The 20,536-nt window shown below is 37.7% G+C and overlaps 2 protein-coding genes across 2 annotated transcripts; one reads left to right on the forward strand and one right to left on the reverse strand.

Annotated features, from left to right (window-relative positions):
* Positions 1–186: 186 nt before the first annotated feature.
* LOC108545820 (zinc finger protein 837) lies at positions 187–8,234 on the forward strand. The gene is given in 6 exon segments (XM_017897613.1): positions 187–363; positions 969–1,124; positions 6,701–6,945; positions 7,091–7,380; positions 7,461–7,764; positions 7,935–8,234. Coding segments are annotated over 6 exon segments (1,452 nt in total). The 3' UTR covers positions 8,215–8,234.
* A 1,663-nt stretch (positions 8,235–9,897) lies between these two features.
* Positions 9,898–20,289, reverse strand: CPR19 (cuticular protein 19). The gene is made up of 4 exons (XM_017897611.1): positions 20,247–20,289; positions 19,216–19,479; positions 17,637–18,056; positions 9,898–9,952 (listed from the first exon to the last, which is right to left on the reverse strand). The coding sequence occupies exons 1-3, from the start codon at positions 20,259–20,261 to the stop codon at positions 17,637–17,639; spliced, it is 699 nt and encodes a 232-aa protein (XP_017753100.1). The 5' UTR covers positions 20,262–20,289; the 3' UTR covers positions 9,898–9,952.
* Positions 20,290–20,536: the final 247 nt, after the last annotated feature.

Genomic DNA, 20,536 nt, shown 5'->3' on the forward strand with positions numbered 1-20,536 from the left:
CATTTGTAGTTTTTTAACGTTTACCATAAGTTGAACAATTTTTGTTTGTCGACACGCTCGTAAATCGTAGTTTCGTGCCACGTTTATAGTAATCTTTGCTGGATCGAAAGAGTGCGTAAAATAAACTTTACAGACAGCATAACCTAACAATTGTCCAGCGTTTGTGTTTAATCGTGAATCGTAAGAATGGCAATGAACGAAGATTTCAACTTCGCTGAACTGTGTAGATTATGCTCGTTAAAAAGTAATCATCAGCTTCAGATCTTCGACAAGGAAGGCGAGCAGAGACAATTGCTTTTTAAAATAATTTCCTGCATTCCACTTTATATCTGAGAAATTTCTCTGTATTTACAATCTTTCATTGTTGAATTTATCTGCCGTTTGTCTAATAGATAGCTTTACAAGTTTCTTTGAAAGCGTATACATAAGAGATGTTGAAAATTTGTAATCGTGAAACACACTTTTCTACTTTTACTAATACAAGTTCATGTTGTATTAGAATGTTGATTGAAGTGTGTAACAAGGAAGTTTATAAGACGATATAAACCTCCATTAATCATATAAAAAGAAGACTCAAACTCTACTCTGCAAATGGTCTGTCATAATAATTTAGTTTTTCAATTTACAAATTTACACGAATTTTAAATGATTACACTTTAACCTATATATCAAGTTAACAAAAATAAAATTTACATTTGAGGTTATGATAAACTATGTTTACATCAGAATTCGTATAAATCGATTTCCAATTTATTATAATTCTTTGCTAATAATAAAATTAATAGATAATTGAAAACGATACTACATGGAATGAACAATCTTATGTATAAAATAAAATTTTAATAATTTAATCATTTTTGGTAAAGAAATATTAATATACCTTTATTTCATAAATTTTATTTTATTTAACGATATACTTGGAAGTCCTATTTTCCACAATAAAACATAAATTGTTAAATTTTTTGCAGATAACGAAAGAGGATGCGTTGCCCAAAAATATTTGCCAGAGATGCGTATACAAACTGGATATGTTTTACGAGTTTCGAGTGAGCTGCATGACGACGGACACGGTGTTGAAAAATTACGCGGATAGTTTGAAACATCTTGCTGCATCGGTAAACCAGGTAAGTTTATACAACTTTTTTACCTCTCTTTTTCAAGATGTTTCGTGAGCAAATAGTTAAATAAATTTATCTTGCCATGTAATATCAACAGATGATAAATTAACTTTGATTTGTGTAATGTAAACAAATTCCTTTTTATTTTTTAAATTTTATATAAATCAAATGATTTATTTAAAAGCTTCTGCTTGTAAAATGTTTAATAAAATATGGGTTAATTTTAGTATATTATTTACATATTTCATAAGACAAGCAAAAATAGTATTTAAAATTGTTATTCAAAATACGTGATAATTAAAACTAAATAATCCGTATTTTTTATTTTCATCATTCTAAAAATAGCATATTTCACAAGTATAATCATAATTTTGGAACACTTATCAAATTTAATAAACAAAAATTGGATAAACGTTTTCTCCTTTGCAATATCATCTTTGATTTAATTTATCTTTATCTTCGATAAATTATTTTTATAACATACTACTATTTTCGGTTAACGTATCAGTGTTTATGCAAATTTCACAAAAACATAATTCAACTATGCTACATTGTTGACAAAACTAATTTCAATATAATATAAATTTATTTTCCTAGAACACGTGTTCAAAAAATCCTAAGAATTCATATTCACAATATATATTACTCTTCCTTTGGCATTCTCAATATCGAGGAAATATATATAACCTATTTCGTCACCTCGATCCAATTTGTTGACCAACACCAATCAAGGCGTTAAACATGGCCGTTGTAAATGGCGGCGAAATTTAAACGCTTAATTTCCGCGTAACGTGTTACCGTCGCTTTTGTCCAGAAATTTCGCCTCGTCATTGCTAACCAATATAATCCTGCTTTCCTCTACAAAGAGGAAAATCGACTCGCGTATCCTTGCCCCCTGATATGAATGGAACGCCTGTACGTTTAAAAACAAGAAGGCTGGCTAAAAGTATATTTATAACGTTACCGCTAAATATAGCAAGAAACTCGCGACTCGTAGGAATACTTGTTTACGGGGCACCGGTTTATTTGCTCCTAATTGATTTCACGAGACATCAGACGCGTTTAAGGTCCTTGCGAGCACGTGGTTTACGACTGGGAGCAAGTGCCTTACAAATGGAGGAGACAGCGCGCTTAATAAAGGTAGATTAAAGGTCTGACATAAAGCTCACGGTATCTCGCGGAGGCAGCGAGAGCGAGAGAGAGAGAAAGCGAGAGAACGAGGCGGGGGGAGAGAGGGAGACGGAGAGAGGTGGGGTATTTTTTTCAGGGCGGCGTTGGAAAATTTATCGTTGTGCAAGCCGGACACGAATAGCCAGGAGGAATCGGGGTATCCCCGTACGTCGGGGTCGTACGTATTCTAGGAAGTACCAGAGACTCTTTACAAGCTCGTAAACTCGCGCGGCAATTTCCGACATGACGCGTTAAAGTGACTTTATGCGTCGAATGGGTGGCCGACACGAGTTCCACATTTCGAGCCGCGTAAAAAGCCCTTTACGCGACACGCGCTCGCGTTCTACCACCTCTCTCCGTTGTCTCTCCGTTCCACCTTCTTTCGTGCCGATTTCGCCTGTACTGCTCGATAAGCGGGCGAACGCGCGCGCGAGACCGCAGAGAAAGAGAACGACAATGAGAGAGAGGGGGGGGCCATGCGAAACCGTGCAACTGGCCGGTGGTTGGAAGGGGAAGGAGGGGCGTCGCTGATCGGTAGCTCGAGGTCCTTGATTCTGTCTCTGTCTCTCCTTTGTAACGCTTGCTTGGCCAACGAAGCATGATCCCAATAATTCCACCCTCACACACGCGACTGCTCGTGCAGGGAGGTTGGGTGGTAGGGATAATATACAGATAAGCAGACACGGATGAACAGATAGGGCAAAAGAGAGACAGATCACGCGAGCAGCCGGGATAGAGGGTTTGTAAAAGGCACGCATGTGTGTGTGTGTGCGTGTGTGTGTGTATGTGTGTGTGTGTGCAACCGTCGCGGCGCTATTGATCGACGCTCCACGGCTAGGCTGCGTCGCGCACAGAAAGCGAAAGTCAGTTCTCCTTTTCTTCGACGTCTCGCCTAGTTCCCTCTTTCTCTCCCTTTCGTTCGCGAGTTCCACGTCTCCGTTCCCTTCTCGCCTTTGCCTTCGTCTTTTCTACCCTTCCGTCCTTCTTTCACCTGCTGCCCTCTGTCTCTGTCCCGCTACGCGTCTCGTCGCTCCCCAATCCAAGATTGTTCCATCCCCTCCCCTGCCGGTTGGCCCGTTGGATCTCCTTGTCCCGGGCACAGGTGCAACGAGGAGCAGGCCTGCACCTCTGAAAACCTGTTTCGAGGTCTGGAATACCCCGTCGTAAACGGTCGACGAAGTCTCGTTACCCGGTTGATCGTTGATGCGGTCAACCGAGGAGAGCTAGGGAGCAAAGAAAGCAGAGGAAGCGAACGGTACTCTTGTACTGCTAGGAGGTGGCTGGTCGCGTTTCGTATCGCGTTTAGTTTCGCCTAATCGCGTGTAGTACCGTCCAACGATACGTCTTTCCTTTGGTCTCTCTGTCTCCTCGTCTGCCGCTTCTATTTCTCTCTTTCTCTACTCTTTCTCTCTCTCAGTTGCTCGCTCAGTCAATGTCAGTGTCAAGGTCAGCGGGCCGACGCACTGCAGAGCGCCGCCGCCGACGCCGCCGTCGACTGCTGCTACGCTACTCTCTTCCGTCATTGTGTGTATCCGGCAAGCGAGTGACTCGGTAGTCTGTGTATACGACACAAGGTATACACGAAGGTCTCTTCGCGCGCATACTTGCCTCTCTAGGGCGTCCCTGTCTTTCTCTCTCTAGCCGTCCATCTATCTCTCTCTCCTTTTCCCTTCCTTCTTTCCCTCTTTCTCGCTCCCTCTGTCGCCCCTTCTTTTTCTCTCTGTTTTTCTCTCTGTTTTTCTCTCTCCATTTCGCTCCCTCTCGCGTTCTCGTCGTCGCGCCGGCCACGATGCATTCCGCGGGGATCTCCACTCGATATCGTTGCACCGCGCCGTCTCGTCCGCGTATCGCTTCTCCCGTGCCTATTCTTCTTTCCCTTCTACCGGTTCAGTATCGTTCGGTGCTTGTTCCCGCACCTAGTCGCGCCAATTTCGCCAGCACAACGGGACGCGCTTAGTCTCGCCGATCGAATAGAACGTTTACGCCAAGTTCGCGCATACTTGACTCTATACCCGAGTGTCGCCGTTCCATTTCCCTGCCTCTTCCCCTCCCCCTCGTCTCGTCTTCCTCCGATCGGTGCACCCTGTGTGGTCTTCCTCTCCACGGCACGTCGCCACGGTGCATTCCGCGGGGACCTCCACTCGATATCGTTACGCCGCGCTGCATCCGTGTGTCACCGGCTATCTCCACTCTCCTTTTCTCTCTCTCTCTCTTTCTCTCTCTCTATCTTTCCCTCCGTTCCTCTACCGTTTTTTCTTCAGCCGTCTTCGTTTTCCTCATTCCCTCGAACCGTAGCTCGTTCTTTCTCCTCCGGCTGGTCGCTGCTCTCTTTCCTTCTTCTTACCCTCTCTATTCTCCTTCCCTCGCCGTATCTCCCTCTCTCTCGCTAGAGGGCTACCCCCTCTGCTTCGACCAGACGTTTTTTCGTCTCTTTGTCCTTGCATCCTCCCGCGCCGGGAATCGGCGGCTAGCTCCGCGGGACACACTCCGGTTGCCCCGTAAAACGCGAGATTCTTTCGTGGCGTCGCGAAAAGAAGGAACGCGCGTGGCCGCCGCGTTCTCATTGTCGTCATTGCGTTCGGGCTCGTTATCGGACTCTAGCCTCGCGTGCTCTGCTCTCGGCTAGTCTCCTCCGTCGAGCCTCGTGGTCGTTCGAATTTTTTCACCCACTTCGGAAACTCCCAACAGAACGACTACGGCGTGACTACGAGATGGACACCGATGTGATGTGCCGTTGACTCGCTCGCCTTGTGACGTTCTCAGTGATATCGTTCCTCGAGGACATCCGACCCAGTGAGTCGATCGGGACCGTGCGGTTTTCCTCGGCCTCTGCAGGGGAACAAAGTGTGTAGGTACGTGAGCCCGGAGATCGGCCGATAGCGTTTGCCCGTCTTTTGTGGGAACCTTCGTGTCTGCCTCTCTGTAAGCTAACTTCTTTCTCCGTCTCTCTCTGTCTTTCTTTCTTTCCCTTCTTCCCGGTCGTTCTTCCCTCACTCTCCTTTCCTGTCTCTCTCGTTTCGGTCATCGTTCTTTCCCAGAGGACCTTGACGGAGCAGGCTACGCGAACAGATCTTTTCGGTTCCTTCCAAAGTCCCTGTCTTTTATGTATTCCATGTCGTCTCCAGGGGATACAGGCTTCTGTGATGCTTCTCCGCGATATCACCGTTCTCTCCGTTCGCAGCGATACCTTCGTGTCGCCAACCAACGTCACGTGGACGAAATTCAGATTTCTTCACGACATCTTCTATGCTTCGTAATACCTCTTCCATTTTCATCCATTTTCTTTCGATATCGGCATGTCCGCACGTCAGACGTTCGATGTTCGTATTATACGATCGACTTTTCAAAACGATCACACGACTTCGGTTTTTTTTTTTCGATATATAGGATATTTTGGAAATTCGTTCAAAATTTTTTTTGACAATTTAATTTCTTCGGTGGCCTCGAATGACTTTATCGATTTTTTAAAATAATTTGTCAGTGTTTAAGACGATTAAGCGGCTGTATAAAGAGCTCTGGGAAGGTTCGTTTGAAAAATGTCCCTAGGAAATTTTTAGTTTTGGGAAATTTAACGTATTTCAATGGTTATTTCGAGCGAGGCATTAATTGCGTTTTATGTCGAGTCGTAAGAGATCGAATAAGTTCCATTTAGTCGAAGAATTGTTTGAAACTGAGTTTCTGGTAAATATCGATTATCGTTAATAGATATTTGGCACCGAGTGCGCCTTCGTGCACGCTCCGCTCAGCTCTGTTCCCGTGATTAATCGTTTTCCCATATCGGCCTCGAAGCTGCTACGCTTTTGTGCGCGAATTGATAGAAACGTCGCGAAATGCTGTTTGCTCCTACAGGCTTCCTTCAATTTCACAATCACATTGACGTATTGTATCTCTGACCGTGTTTTTCATATGCACTTTCGCGGACGCAATTACCATTATCTCGAGCACCAAAGAAGAATTAATTGGTGAAAATCGTACGATATTTATTCATCGTCCAGATTACTTAATTTTTCAGCCTTAATGATGAATTTATTAACCGCAATCTCATTTTTTTACGCTTTTACATAATCTCGTGTTTAATCGCTTTTTCTATACGAATCGAGTTTATTCACCCACATAATCGAGTATTTTTGTACAACCGAGATATCGTCGAAAGCGTGATCCATATGTTGCTCAATTGTATCGATAAATTGCGATATGAACGTTTCCGAGAAATTCGAGTTCCAAATTTTACATGGCAATTCTCTCTTTTCAGCTGCTTGAAATTGTAACAGGGTCCTAGGTGTGCCTCGAAGCACGACTCGCGTGAAATTAACGTTGAAAATAAATTTTCTACGAATTACAAGAATAACGTGTCCCTGGGACAATTTATATTAGTGGAAAGTTGGATGTATCAGCGAATAAATGATTTACAGGGCACAGAGAAGGACAAGATGTCTAATGGTAGCCAGCAGCAACAGCAGCGGTCGGCTTATGTGGAAGCGCACGCAGTGGCTCATGCTGCAGTACAGCAACACATGGCACAACAAGCTGCACAAGCGAGGCTCGCTGGACCCGGTCCACCTGCGACACCTCAGACTCCTAACCCAACTTTTACTTTACCCGACGATGGTCTGGGCTACGACGATGGCGTACGAGTGCTGCGCTCCATTGGGACATGGTAAGTTTATTTTTACGTAGTGTTATCGAATTTCAAGACAGATGGCACTACTGTGCTACTTCTTCGGATAGGAGATATATATATATATATATATCGCAGCATTTGCCGGGGTTGAAATTTTATAACGTTATGGCAATTGAAACAGGTCTCCAGATTATTCAGCAGCAATGCGCCCTGGTGGTGTGATGCCCCCGTTTCCCGGTGCGATGGATCAGCAGTTCGGGAGCAGGGCTCCTACGGTGAATCAGCCATTAAGAACAACGAACAACGTGACTTCTCGCCCAGGATTTGCGTCAAAGGCTACCAATACGGGTGAACCGGCGACAAAGGCGTTTGCTTGCACCGTCTGTGGCAAAGGTCTTGCTCGTAAGGACAAACTTGTAATTCACATGCGTATCCATACCGGGGAGAAGCCATATTCCTGCGGAGTTTGTGGTAAGTGCGCTGAAACTGTTGTTTATACGATGATTTACTTGTTTAAGCTGAACTAATGTAACGCTACTTACTACTTACAGGTAAAGCATTTGCTCGTAGAGATAAACTAGTTATTCATATGAACAAGTTGAGACATAGACCGGGTGTGGCGCCACTGTCTACACCCACAGCCCCGAATTCGGATCAACAGCAGCAGCAGCAGCAGCAGCAACAGCAACAGCAGCAGCAGCAAGCCCAGCAACAGCAGCAATCTCAGCAACCGCAACAACAGCAACAATCCCGTCAGGATACTATACACAAGTTGAAAGAAGAACCAGTTAGCTGGGCATGTGAATTGTGCGGCCGAGCATTAGCCACAAGGGAGGAGTGGATGCAACATGCTCGGTAATTTTTATTTATAGTTGCATCTGATGTATCTATAAATTTGAGAGACTTTGTAATAAGATAGTTTGACTCGAGAAGGAATTATTGTAAAGAATTAAATATTTCGTTGTCAGCGTGTTAAATGATTGTCTCTTGTTCTATCGTTATTAAGTTGAATGTTGTTGTTACAGATCTCACTTGGAAGCATCGGCTCCGCCACAACATGCAGCACCGTATTTCCCAGGGTCCGCGGCTCCACCGCAGCCATACGCGTCTGAGAGGCACTTCTGTCTGATGTGCCGCACAGATTTCACAGATAAGGCTGAATTTATGTTCCATGTACGTTCCCATTTCGAACCTCACGCGCAACAAACACCGCCTCAGCATTCGAGTGGTAAACAAGGAGGCGATCCAGCGACAGCCGAACTGATCGCACGTGGACTGGTCGATCCTTCTGGATTATGCAGCTAGAATTATCCTTCCTGTCATTATGCGCCATCGATTCGTGTCTTACCATAGTACAAGTTCTCTACTCCATTTCGACCAGAACTTTTGCATAGGATGTCATGCGTATTGTGATTGTAATGAATATATACTGATTTATTAGCAAGTGATACACAGTAGTATGTTTTTGTATAAATACTAATGGATACACATGGATTGCTTGTTTCACGTTACAGAGGAGAATAAATGTAGCTATTGAAAATTGTTGAACGAATTTTCTCGATAATTGCATAATTCGTTTGTTCAATGTTTGATCACCAGTCAATAAACGTAAAGTGCACTGCTTTCAGGAAAGAACAGAGGATAATATTTTTCACGTCACGCGACATATCACCGAAATAAAAGATCTCGAATAACCATAGAAGTACTACTGTGTATCCCGGATATTATATATAATGAATTGAGACATACGTTATTCGTCAGATATTTAGATATTGACGCAATACTGATTTATACGGTAAGAGAACTCACTATTGCGGCAGTATTTAAATACAATTACTTAATAGTATACGTTCCTACATAGCTAGCTTCCCGCTATCTTTAGCTATTAGCAGTATCCGCTGTCTGATGTACAGGTTTGTTCTCAATGCTACCATATTTTTTTTTTTTGACACGTTCGAAGATCCATGATCTATTTTATATGTTCTATGATCTGGAGATTTTATTGTTTCAAAATAATTGTTTTAAAAATTATACGTTTCAGCGCTTTTAAATATGTTATATGTTACGTTGTGTGCTTTTACAGAAATATTATTTGATTAAGAAATTCTTTTTATCGATAAGAATAGATTATTTTATTTTTAGAAAGAAATTACAAATATTTCTTCTTATCTTAAAAATCATTTATTTGGTGATCGTAGTGGCTGCGTATACAGAGTATGAATGTTAAGATTATATTCCAATTATGTGATTTTTTTATTTCCATTTTTTTTTTTCTTTTAAGTGAAACTCAATGATCTTCCAAAGGCGATATATTATTAGCCACATTATCGATTTATAATACCAAACGTGTAGTTTTTACTGTGGTGTAGTATAAGTGTTGACAATATTACCGAACACAAGTACCCCCAGATGTTTATATTCTTAATCTACTCTAGATCAAGCAGATTTTAATTGTTTTCTTTTTTTTTTAACTTTTTTTTTCCATTGTCTGTTTAAAATCTCATTTATTGTTACGATCATCCTTGGTACCTGAAGTATGAGTATGTACTTAACCAGGGAAGGGTAAGATTCGGTTTACATTGCATGCAGAGCAAACTTCCATCTTGTCATGGTTAACGAAAGAGGGAAAAACAAAGTGTACATGTACTTACAAACTCGAGTATTTAATGTCTTTTAATTAAACAAATTTTCTTTTGCTACTGCGTTTTGTGTTAACTTTAAATTGAATTTTAACGAGTTACACCGTGCGCTTCTCATTTGATTTCTTCGCTTGAAAATGTGAAAGTATGCAGTATCGTTTCGCCATATTGGTTCGTCGAGTGTCCCGTGAGAGACTTTGCATTGTGAACAAACTGTCTCTTCCAGTAACTTCATAGGATTCGCTTCTACGGCGCTTTCTTCCTCTCGTCTTTAGAATAGAACATTGTATAGTCTGCGCGAAAAGAGTGTTACGAGAACTGCCGTGCCTCCTGCCTCACGTACGACTCCCGGCTTCTTTTCGATCCAAATTACTTCCAGGTTAACGGTGCCTAAAAATGGTTGACTGCAAAAGAAAAGGAAAGAGAGAAAAATGAAAAGAAAAAATGCTAAGCCTATCGTTAGGTATATATTTTGTATAATTCTAACTAGTGCAATATAGTGTTAGTCGTATCGACAATAGTTGCGATTGTTACGAAGAGAACGAGGGACAAGGAAAGAAAAACAAAGAGAGAAAGAGAGAGAGAGAGATTTTGCGAGTAATATAGAGGAAAGACGTTCGGACACTCGCGCGACAAATACGCATAACCTATTAACCGTTCATAGCGGCTTAATTAGTAAACAATGTAAAGGAAAATGGGGGAAAAGAAGACAAAAATGCCGGCCTTTCGTCTAATGCATTTAACAAAAACATTTTTTATGTAGTTTGTACGTATGTAGAATAGCGAGACATATTGGGATGACGAGAATGTTACTCGCCTATGCGGTTTAGCCAGTACGAGAGCGCTAACCTATCGTCGTTGAAAATTTAACAAAGTGCACAACGACTCATGTACGCGGATTTTCACTTTTCTAATCGTTCGTCTGTCGTGTCTGGTGACGTGTCAATGACAGCCAACGTAAGAACACGGTCAGGAGCGTAGCAAGCACGTGGGTGCATTTGCGAGTACCGATCTGCGATCTTGATTTTGACGAAAATTTTCAGGTATTATATAGCATGTCGAAGTTCGAAAAATTATGCCTGCCATTTGCACGCCGTCGATGAGAATGTAAATTTTTAGAGATTGCAATAATATGTCTATGCGAAGACCTAGCGGAACTTACGTTTTTTTGTTTTTTTCTTTCTTTTTTTTTTTTTTTAATGAAATTTAATACTAACTTCAAGGAGAAATTTCGTGATAGAAGTGTTTGCAAGATGTAAAGCGTAATTGATTTATAACTGTAGTACTTTGTACGATCGAGAGTGGAATACTATATTTAATAGACGTATAGTGCCTTTTCTCTGGGACTTATCCGACTTCGCTCTGATCATTTGAAATTGAAACGTGTTAGGGAGGCACACTGGCATAAGAATTTTGAAATAACGATAAGTTAAGCTCATAGAGATAAGATGAGAGTTGTTTTTTTTCTCGTTCTTTTACTTCTTTTTTTAATTTCGTCTTTTATTATATTTTTTTTTTCCTCTTTTTGTTGTGAGGAGTGAATGTTTGATGCCACTGCCTCTAATAGCAGCTGTTTTTAGACTACTTTTATACTGTTGATGTCACGCGCAGCTAATCAGAGTCAGTATATTACTGCCATAATCTTGAAACGAAATGTATAACCAATATACCTTTATAAATAAAACACGACTGAAAAAGTAATACATTGCTTTTCAAATTACTAAACCTTTGAATAAATCAGAATTAATTTGAGAAAAACATGTAGTGTAATACGTGATGCAGAAATAAATTAAATAAGTTTTGTCTATTTTGCTCACTTTCTAGGGATTTTATTAAAAATAATATTATAAATAAACATTGGAAATTTATTTGTTAATAATTCTATAATAGTACACATGATAATATGCAAAAATTATTTTTACTTCATTTAAAAAAATTGCAGGTTGTAAATAAGTTTTGTTTGAAAAATTTAAAAAATATCTAAAAAATGTATTTGCACTAAATTATTGAGATGATAAAATATAAGATTAATAATACAATAATTAGTATTCTATTTAAAATTTATTAATCAAGTATTATTACTTTTTCATTGATATTTCTCTGTAATAAAATCTATGCAAATTGCGTAAGTTATTGCTAGCGTCTCAATGATACAGCTACATTTCAGCTCTGATCATTTTCTGTTCTCCTTCAACAATTTTTATTACCATGTATTCTAATCAAGGCTAAAACACAATTGAAACACTGCAAAGACACCTTTATGAATAATTCATTTATTTTTCACAATCACCATACAAACCATCCAGTGAAGGAGAAAATATTCTTATCATAAATTACCCACAAAGGAATTACTATACCATTATTACCAACACAATACAAACCATCAGTGAAGGAGAAAATATTCTTATCATAAATTACCCACAAAGGAATTACTATACCATTATTACCTCTATTTATTTCAAAAATTAACATTCTAGCAATAAAAATATTCATAACCTAAAAATGAACGTCAAATAAACTGCACAAATTTACTGTTTATCGTTACAGTATTTTACAACCAATTTCCTCACATGGAAAAGTGATCAGTCTAAGTACGTAGTGTCTTGTCTGTTCGTCACCATTTTGTCCGTCAACATATGACAATGGAACACAAGTAAAAATAAAATGGTCGAACGTAACACGGATGCAGGGCACACGAGTGGCTCAGCAAATATGTAGCCGGTGCGTGCAGGCTGCATCCAGCACGGGCTGCACCCGTTTGGCCATAAATTAAATCCGTGATCGACTTTCTTAAACGACATCGACGTGACGCGAAACGTTACGGTATGCATTTCTTTCGGCCCACCACTAAGGTTATCGAGTTCCTGCTTCGATATGGCCGGTTTACCTTGCCGCACCCGTATTACGAATACTGGCAAACGATTAAACGAACGCCCAACCAAACTACATTTTTCCCTTCGTCTCGACTGCACTGGTATTATACGCGAGCCAGGATAATGAGATAATCGTCCCTTTGTTTAACGTTGCCCTTCCGCTTACGTCGCCGCCATGTTGACGATACCGTGCTGCTAACATTCGGCGCTAGTCTACAGAACCTACCTTAAGGATAGTATGTGAACTGTGGACGAGCCTTTACGAGGAACGAGCGAATAGAGCGAGATGGGATAATTTTAGACAGAAATGGTCTGATGTTTGATGAGAGTTGTAAGTGATGAAAATGTTTGAATACAGGAGTAATTTATCTTTTATATTCTGCGTTGTAAATAAGCTTGCAATGAATATTAAAATTAAGAAACTAGAATATAGTTGCTGAAATTCCAGAAAATAATATTGTTAATCTTAAAATAAATAAAATTTAATTTTCTTAATTTTTTTAATTCTACATAACGAATTATTAAGTAAACTACAGCTGTAACTAATGTTGAAGAATGAACTAAAGATGAAACTAGAGTAGGAGCTATTATTGCTATTGGTAATAATTAAAGTATATTTATGGTAGCCATGAAACACTGAAATGTTAAATTCTATGTGTGTTAAAGTATTTTTGTGACAAAAATATCTCAATTATGATTTTTTAGTATTCATGTGTTATGATTTTTTGATATACTTTGTAAAATAGAAGTTAGTTAGTTTTTGGAGTTCTGGAAGAATTGTAATTTTAGTGAATTTATTATAGTAGATAAATATAGTTTGTGTAATATGAGATTTGGGATTCTTATTGCAGATAGTTAATGGAGGACTGTTTAATTATTTCATGATAGTAAGGAATATTAAAAATCGTTTGTCATGCATAAATTAATACAGACATGCATATTTTCAATATTCTTTATATAATGGTTTTTACATTACACATTTAAGCATTTACAAATTTCATGCTTTGAGGTATCCAAATCTTAAGTACATTAATATAAACTAAAATAATAATATAAATGATACCATTTTATATGCAGCTATTTTATCTGATGTAAATATATGTAATTTACTTTATCTAAACTTTTATCATCAACTATAATATTATCAACTATAATATTTCAGTAGTCATCCTCATCTCATTTGATTAATTAATTTAATGAATTGCTCATTTGTTTTAAATATCAATCAATACATTGATGAATAAAAATACATTTACCAAAAAATATAAAATTTTCCTCAAAATTTTTTTACATATTTTAATCCCAGTGAAATGAACAAACAATAGCAACACGGACAATACAAACAACAGTATAATAGGAATGAGATCTATACACCTTTATATCAACATTAAGCTACATTAAACTTACTTCTACAAAATTCGTTTCAATTTCCAAAACACGAAAATAGAACATTTAAACGATAATCTAGTTATGGGAATTGACGAGGAATTAGATCGCGATGTGTATGAACTCACTCTCGGTGATTCACACGTTCAAGCTTCATTTGCACTGAAGCATAGCTCACGCCTAAACGGTTGCGTATCTTCCCTTATGGACCGTGGGATTCTCCATACTTTGATGCAACAGCACAAAGAACGCCAAAGGTTGCTAAATGAAAGTAACGTGACCCCGAAGTGCGCGGGATCGTGCTCGCATTTGTAAAGGAAATCGCTATGCAAAATGGAGGGCGTCGACCAGTCCAAACGATTAAGAAAATCTAACACAATGATGAACGCAAAATACCCAGCAACTTACATCGGTAACCTTATACAATAATTAAGAGTTGCCGGAAATTCCACTCGACTTTTTCTATTTGAAACTTTCCCGCCTTTCTCTCCGTTCAACTTCATTCCAAGATTTCGTCGAGAAATTTTAATCGACATTTCATGTCCCTCATTTTCCTCTGGGATGGAAAAGTATGTAGAATTTACAACTCGGTTATCTTTTCTCGTTTCACAGTTCCGTAACGTATCTATCGATAAACCAATCGGGCTTTCTCCGCCTCGTAGTACCCTTTGTGGATACTAGGTGGAGATAGAAACGAATATTACAAGATGGCGATTTGTTTCGAGTGTTTAACCCTAAACGGTAACGGAGACTTTAGACACCCTACTTTCTCCCTTCATCCCCTTGGCTACTGTGAGCGCATATACGCGCTCAGAAATTTTGCTTTTGTGACACGGGGGGCGCATATAAGCGCTTAACACAGTTTGCTTTTCTGATACGGAGGGCGCATATAAGCGTTCAACACAGTTTGCATCTCTACCCAAAATTTTGCCGTTCTCGGCGAACATTGTAAATGAATTCCTACTCGTGTGGTACGACCGGTGCGTTTCAAAGTCTGCCGTAGTCAAAGGGTTATCTACTGTGACGAAATTGCGAGTTTTGTGCTGACGCTTGGACCGAAACTTGAGCGTAGCGAAGAGGAGGCCCCCTATTTTTGTGGGCCTAGTCTGCAGTCCCTATTTTTATCACTGTAACATAAACTGACTGCGTAAAGAGTTCTAACGTCCCTAGCTGACAGTATTCAGTGGAACAGCGAAAAGAATAGATTGGATAGATAAATATAGCGCATTCGAGGAAAGAAGGCACAGCCTATCTACTATGCGTTGTCTACTGTGCGTGGCTGAAAAGAAGTCAACTCGTTCGGTTGCGGGGCAAGAGGGGTATTCCACTTGCTCCACCTACACTCTCGCTAGTAATACCCACTCTTCTATGACACTCCCAAAACTACATTTGGGATCAGTTCCATCAATAAAGGAAACGCTTTACTCTACTTCTGCCATGATGTTAGAGTAATTGGGTTGGTGGGGATTTGGTCCTACAAGTTTCTCAGATGACTTCTTTTCAGCCACGCTTAGTACGTCGTCAGGCAATTGTCACAGAAACACTGGACCGTTCTGGCACACGCGTCTGTGAGTTCATTGGTAGCACAAGTGGTTAATTCTGATTTTCTTATAACACGATTTCCATTAAACGTGGTATGAATCCTCATAACTAACTGAAGCTACGGGCAGAAAGCTCAACAAACAGAAAGAATCATCACCCAATGAATCGTGAAAGAGGTCCAGGTGTTACATATGTCTAGGTAACAGTAACAAATAGAGTATGAAATGTGCCAAATGTTCACATTTTAAGTGTAAAGAAATTGTAATAAAACATAATAATGTTGCATGTGCCCAGTGCACATAAATAACAAATATGTTTATAAAATTTTACGCTTTTTAAACAAATTTTTCTCCTCCCAATATTATAGATATTATTAGATAATATCCTGCACCAAAAACATAGGTATAATCGCGACATAAAGACACTATATTAGGTTATGAGATAGGAATGTAAATCTCGAATTCCAATGTTTTCTTTTTGGGAAGAGAAACTGTGATAGCAATCAAAATCGGTGAATAAAAAGTTATACTAATGCGATATACAGAAATTTATATCTGACAAGTGTATGGTATATTATATAAGGAAAGTATAATATGTACTTAGGTATGTTACTTTACAAAATGATCTATTGATATTTTCTGAAAGATCATGAAAATATACTATTCCAGGATTTTTAAGTATGTCCAATATTTTTAATTGATTAAGGAAACGAAGAAATATGATAAAATGTACCCATGGAATATTTAAGAATGTAATGGAATAAAGTGGAAGAAATTTGAGTGAAATAAATCGATAGAAATTACCTATTTAATTAAACTAATTATAGCGTGAATATTTGTGTTATTTCTATAATTAATGTATGTATGAAAGAATCCCTTTTAAGCAAGATAGATCTATTAATTTATTCGTTACATTTCCTCGGGAATTTATGCAAAATTTATGCAGTCTTTAAGAGGAAGTTGAACTTGTTTCATGCGAGGAGCCTTGTACTTCTTAAGATCATGGACAAGGCTCTGGTTACCTACAATCTCTTAATTATGAATGCGTGATCGGAGATTTAATTTGCCGTTCGATAATTTCCGCATATGTTATTTATGTATAGTAGTTTATAATTTTTAGAAAACTTTCTGCAATATTTAAGTGAATAAAATTGTTAAATAATCTAAAATTGTGAAAAGTTACATTAATTATTAAATTATTCAATAATAATTATTGAATTATTATTTAATAATTATCATATTCAGCGTAAATGTAAAATGTATATAAAATGAATAATATCAAATATTTTTCGCGAATTTCAATTTTGTCCAATTAAAAATAGATTATATATGAGCAAGTTAAGAAATATTCTAAGAAATACATATGTAAAAAGAAATTAGTCCTAGTCCAATAAATTAAGACAGGTTGCTATGATACACTATGATATATGTATCTAAGTACAATTTTTTTTTCAATTTTTATAAACTTTTAACAAGGGCTTATTCACATATTAACAATATTCTTGTGGTTATTTATCATTTTCAATGAACAATTCAATCCTAAATTATGTATCCCATTTCTAAAATCTAAACTACTAGAAATGAATTTCAAATCCAAAATAATGATCCATATTTCAAAAGAAAATGATTATTAAATAAAACATCAATATCTAACCAATTAACACTAGAACTACTTTCAATGTGCGTCTAAATACAATGTAAACAACTAATAGCAGTTAAAGTAGTATGATGAAAATAAATAGGTTATGTTTCTATCCCAATAAGAATTGATACTTTTCCAAAAATAATTGCATATTTTCATTAACCTTTTAGGTACGGTACACCACTATAGTGGAAAGCATCAATTTGAACACTATGCCTATAGTGACTTTTGTGGATGTCATAATTTTTGACTGTATTATATATTTCTTGCTTTATTTCTCACTTATTTCTCCTAAACCAAATTTTTCCTCGTACTGCAAAATCGTTAAAACTGATAAATAAGAAAAAAAAAGAGAAAACATTGCAAATTTGTGTAACATGCAAAATAAAATGATATAAAGTGAAGATTGTGGTACTTGTATGTTTTCTGTGAGACAAAGTGGTGGATAAGCATGTGGTACCTAAAAGGTTAATTACAAAAATCTGAAACCAGTCATTCTGATAACCTTTCTGTCTCTAGTGTAAACCAATTTACTTCCAAATTCAATTTCAAATCAACAATTTACCAAAACAAAATTTTTAAGATAAACCCAAATGTATCCTACAAAACAACCATAGGATTGCCTCCTGTGCTAGTTGCAACTTACTTAACTCTTGCTAAATGTGTAGGAATAGCCGTCTGGAGTCCTGTTGAAGCTCAGCTTTCCTGGTGGATAAAACCTCCGTGGCGGTGGTGTTGTTATGGCGTTGTATTGTGGTGGTGGTCTAACTGGAGGTTGATACTGCGGCCTGGGACTGTAAGAAGGAATAGGTTGGATTTCAGGAGGTGGCTGAGGTCTGGGTTGGTACTGTGGCTGAGGTTGATAGATTGGTTGAGGTGGAAGTTGCGGTTGAGGTTGTGGCTCAGGTTGTACTTCGTAATTCGGTTGACTCTGGCGTTGATATTGCTGTGGAGGTGGATTATAACGCGGTGGTTGATAATCGGGTGGGTTGTACTGTGGCAGAGGCACGTACTCTGGTTGTGGCGCAGCTTGCGGGGGTGGAACGGGAATGCCGTCACCTGTGGCCTATTTGTTTGAACAAAAGAAGCAACGTTTGGACTTAAACGTTGAGTAGGCTAGGAATCTTTATGTCTGTAGGAAATATAGATGAAATAATTTCTGGTTAATATTGGTGTTAATAACTAAAGTATAATTAATAAATAAATAAATATTATTAAGTTAATAATAAATAAGTAAATAAGTTAATATTGGTGTTAATAATAATGAATTAATAAATAATTATTATTAAGTTAACAATAAATAAGTTAATAAGTTAATAAGGATTAATAAGTAAATATTAATATTGGACAGTAAAAAGCTATATTAATGCTAATATTCAAAGGTAAAAGTTGCTTGAAGGAAGTTATCTAATTATTAATATTACTATGGGAAGAAATTATTATGGTATTAATTTAATATTAATATTAAATGGCAAAATGTTATCACTTAGTTTAGTATTAATATTGATATAAAGTAGTAAAGTGGTATTTAAATAATAATTTTATTGAAATAAGGATAGTATATGTAATTTTAATACGATATTTAAATATTGGTAATATTAATCGTCACAAAATCTTGAAATTATTATTGGAACATGTTCTTTGGTTTAATCGCTGTTTTATAACTATAATCATTGATGATTGAGCTGATATTTCTGTATATATACATATATATTAATTAAGTATGTTAACAACCTTTTATTAACTAATTACGCATGGAGAACGAATTAAAAATTAGCAGTTATAGAATCGCGAAAAATCATGGACACTGACTTCGAAGACATAATTGCGAAAATTACGCAGTCGTGTGTGATAGTCATGTCTAATTTGTCAAACACAGTGAGCAGTAATAACAGGAATCGTGACAACTTCACAAGAAAAACGATAATATTAAAAACCTATGATTTTATTATTCATAGCAATCAATTGACCAGAATATTTCTTCTAAATTTTACCAAAAATTTCCATTTTAACAAACAGTTCATAAATCTGAACTTGACTAATTAAAAAATTTAATTAATTACGTAAAATGAAATAATTTGAATAAGAAAAAAGTATTATTTAAAATAATTGATACGTAAATTGATTTCAACATTGCAATCCTTTTTTTCTATGTTCAACAAATGAAATTTAAGTTCTAGTAAAAAAGTACTAGAATTTTGTTCTAAGTATGTGTTCAGACGTACCTGGAAGCCATCTTTTCCAGCAGTGTATGACACAGTGCGTCTTTGACCCGTTGGATCGACGTAGGAGTAAGACCCACGACGATTTCCGTAAACGTCGCTTTCTTCTTTGAACTCCACACCATCCTCTTGCGAATAAGCGGCGCCGAAAGTGCCATCACCAGCGAGGTATCTAGCATCGCTCAAAATTGCTGCCTGTTGGGGTGGCTGGTATTGGCCGTTCGTCGATTGACAAGAGATCAGTGCAATCGTGCAGAACAGTAACGCCTGGAAATTCAGGTTTGTGACTTTAGAGACAGTGAAATGAAAAAGAAATATATACATTACAAAAATCATTCAATATTATTTAAAGAAAGGCAAAAATTTATTAAAATATGCAATGTAGAAGAAAATAAATTAAAATTGGAATATGTAGAGCAAAAACTATTAATGAAAATACATAGCAATAATTCTGCCCACAATGCTTTTAAGAATTGAAAAAGAATTTTCCCAAAAATCCAAACTTTCCAATTTTTCTCACTTTTACTATAAAAATAAAATAAAATTTATTTCAGGTAACATATTCCTAATTTATCAAGGTCCAATAAGTATCAGAAAATTTCCAAAAATTTTCTGTAGAATATTACTATATTACTATATTACTATATTACTATAGAATGTTACGTATACATATTTCATTAAATTCTACTATACTTCAACATATGTATTATACTTTTTCCAAATCAGAAATTGTTTGCCACAAATAAAAAATTACAAGGTTCAAATAACATGTATTCAAAATTCAGTGATTTTCGGTACTAATCAAATTAACGTATCACCGATTTTTAGCTCCTTCCAAGAATCCAAACTCAACGAGGTTTGGACCAGCGAGGACGAGAACAGAGCGAGTCACAAAGCAACAATGGCGAAACGAGAGACGTATTTGTTACGAGGTTTCACAAGTAGGTCACAGATGCAACGAGGAAGTAATCGATTATCGATGTTGACAATGCGTGGTGAAGAGTTCCGATGGAAAATTGAAAGAGACTACTTACGAATACGGCATCCATAATGGAGGAATAACGACAACGGGGCGACGAGAAGTACAACAGTGCTGGAAGGATCGGCGAGAGGGGCGTTTTATACGGCAGATTGGATCACGTTGACCTGAAGAGGCCTTGATGGCCGCCCGCGCGCCCCGGCTACAGAATAATGCAGATTGCACTCTGATCTTCTACCACGCCTTTCCACTGCCACACGGCTTTCCTCGTGCTAACTTGCGCTGACATTTCTCGAAACAGCATTTTCACTGTTACTCACTCTATGAGTAATATTCGATGTTCGA

The sequence above is a fragment of the Eufriesea mexicana genome, unplaced genomic scaffold (genome assembly GCF_001483705.2).
Source record: "Eufriesea mexicana isolate 0111107269 unplaced genomic scaffold, ASM148370v2 scaffold580, whole genome shotgun sequence".
In the NCBI taxonomy this organism is placed as follows: Eukaryota; Metazoa; Arthropoda; class Insecta; order Hymenoptera; family Apidae; genus Eufriesea; species Eufriesea mexicana.

Excerpts from the sequence above, each read along its gene's own strand:
- CPR19 (XM_017897611.1), bottom strand. Across the intron at positions 18,057-19,215 it reads CTGGAAAAGATGGCTTCCAG|GCCACAGGTGACGGCATTCC; the intron begins GTACGTCTGAAC and ends TCAAACAAATAG.